The 539-nt window shown below is 43.0% G+C and overlaps 1 protein-coding gene across 1 annotated transcript in view; it reads right to left on the bottom strand.

Annotated features, from left to right (window-relative positions):
- Nucleotides 1-331, bottom strand: part of E2F3 (E2F transcription factor 3) — a gene marked incomplete at its 5' end in the record, with an annotated part of 10,191 nt that extends 9,860 nt beyond the window's left edge. The window contains one exon of the mRNA XM_010148493.1: nt 220-331. Within this exon, the coding sequence (XP_010146795.1) occupies nt 220-331 (112 nt within the window). The remainder of the gene's footprint in view (nt 1-219) is intronic.
- Nucleotides 332-539: the final 208 nt, after the last annotated feature.

Here is a 539-nt window from a genome sequence, read left to right on the forward strand (position 1 = left end):
TCTGCAGCCTCTCAGTAGCACCAACCGATACCCACTGCAAACACCTTATGTGCTGCCTGGCTGTGGGGTTGAGTACATTGCATGTACATCCAGGTGAGGACAATAATAAACACCCTCTTTTAGCTAGGTAACACAGCCTATTATACAGGTTCACTCCGATCTCAAGCTAGTAAAATCAAAAAAGGTCTGTGCCACAGAGCACGTTACAAGTTCCCTTACTTTTTGGGCTATCTGGACTTCTTGTCGCAGCTCTTCCTTTTCCCTTTGGAGTCTTTAGTCCTTCAGCAAGATACTGGTGGCCACTTTCTCCTAGTTCCAGCCTTCGTTTTGCCTGTTAAAAAAAAAAAAAGGTTTGATTTTGGTTTGTTTGTTTTGAGTTTTTTTGGTTGGGGGGGTGTTGGTTTGTTTGTGGTTTTTTGGGGGGTTTGGGGGTTTTTGTTGTTTTGGGGGGGTTTTTTGTTTGTTTGTTAATGGATTATGAAATGCATTACACTTTATCAAACCCGTTATTGGGATTAGAGGAAAGGCAGCCAGCAGTG

Source organism: Eurypyga helias, unplaced genomic scaffold (assembly GCF_000690775.1).
Source record: "Eurypyga helias isolate BGI_N326 unplaced genomic scaffold, ASM69077v1 scaffold13003, whole genome shotgun sequence".
Classification (NCBI taxonomy): domain Eukaryota; kingdom Metazoa; phylum Chordata; class Aves; order Eurypygiformes; family Eurypygidae; genus Eurypyga; species Eurypyga helias.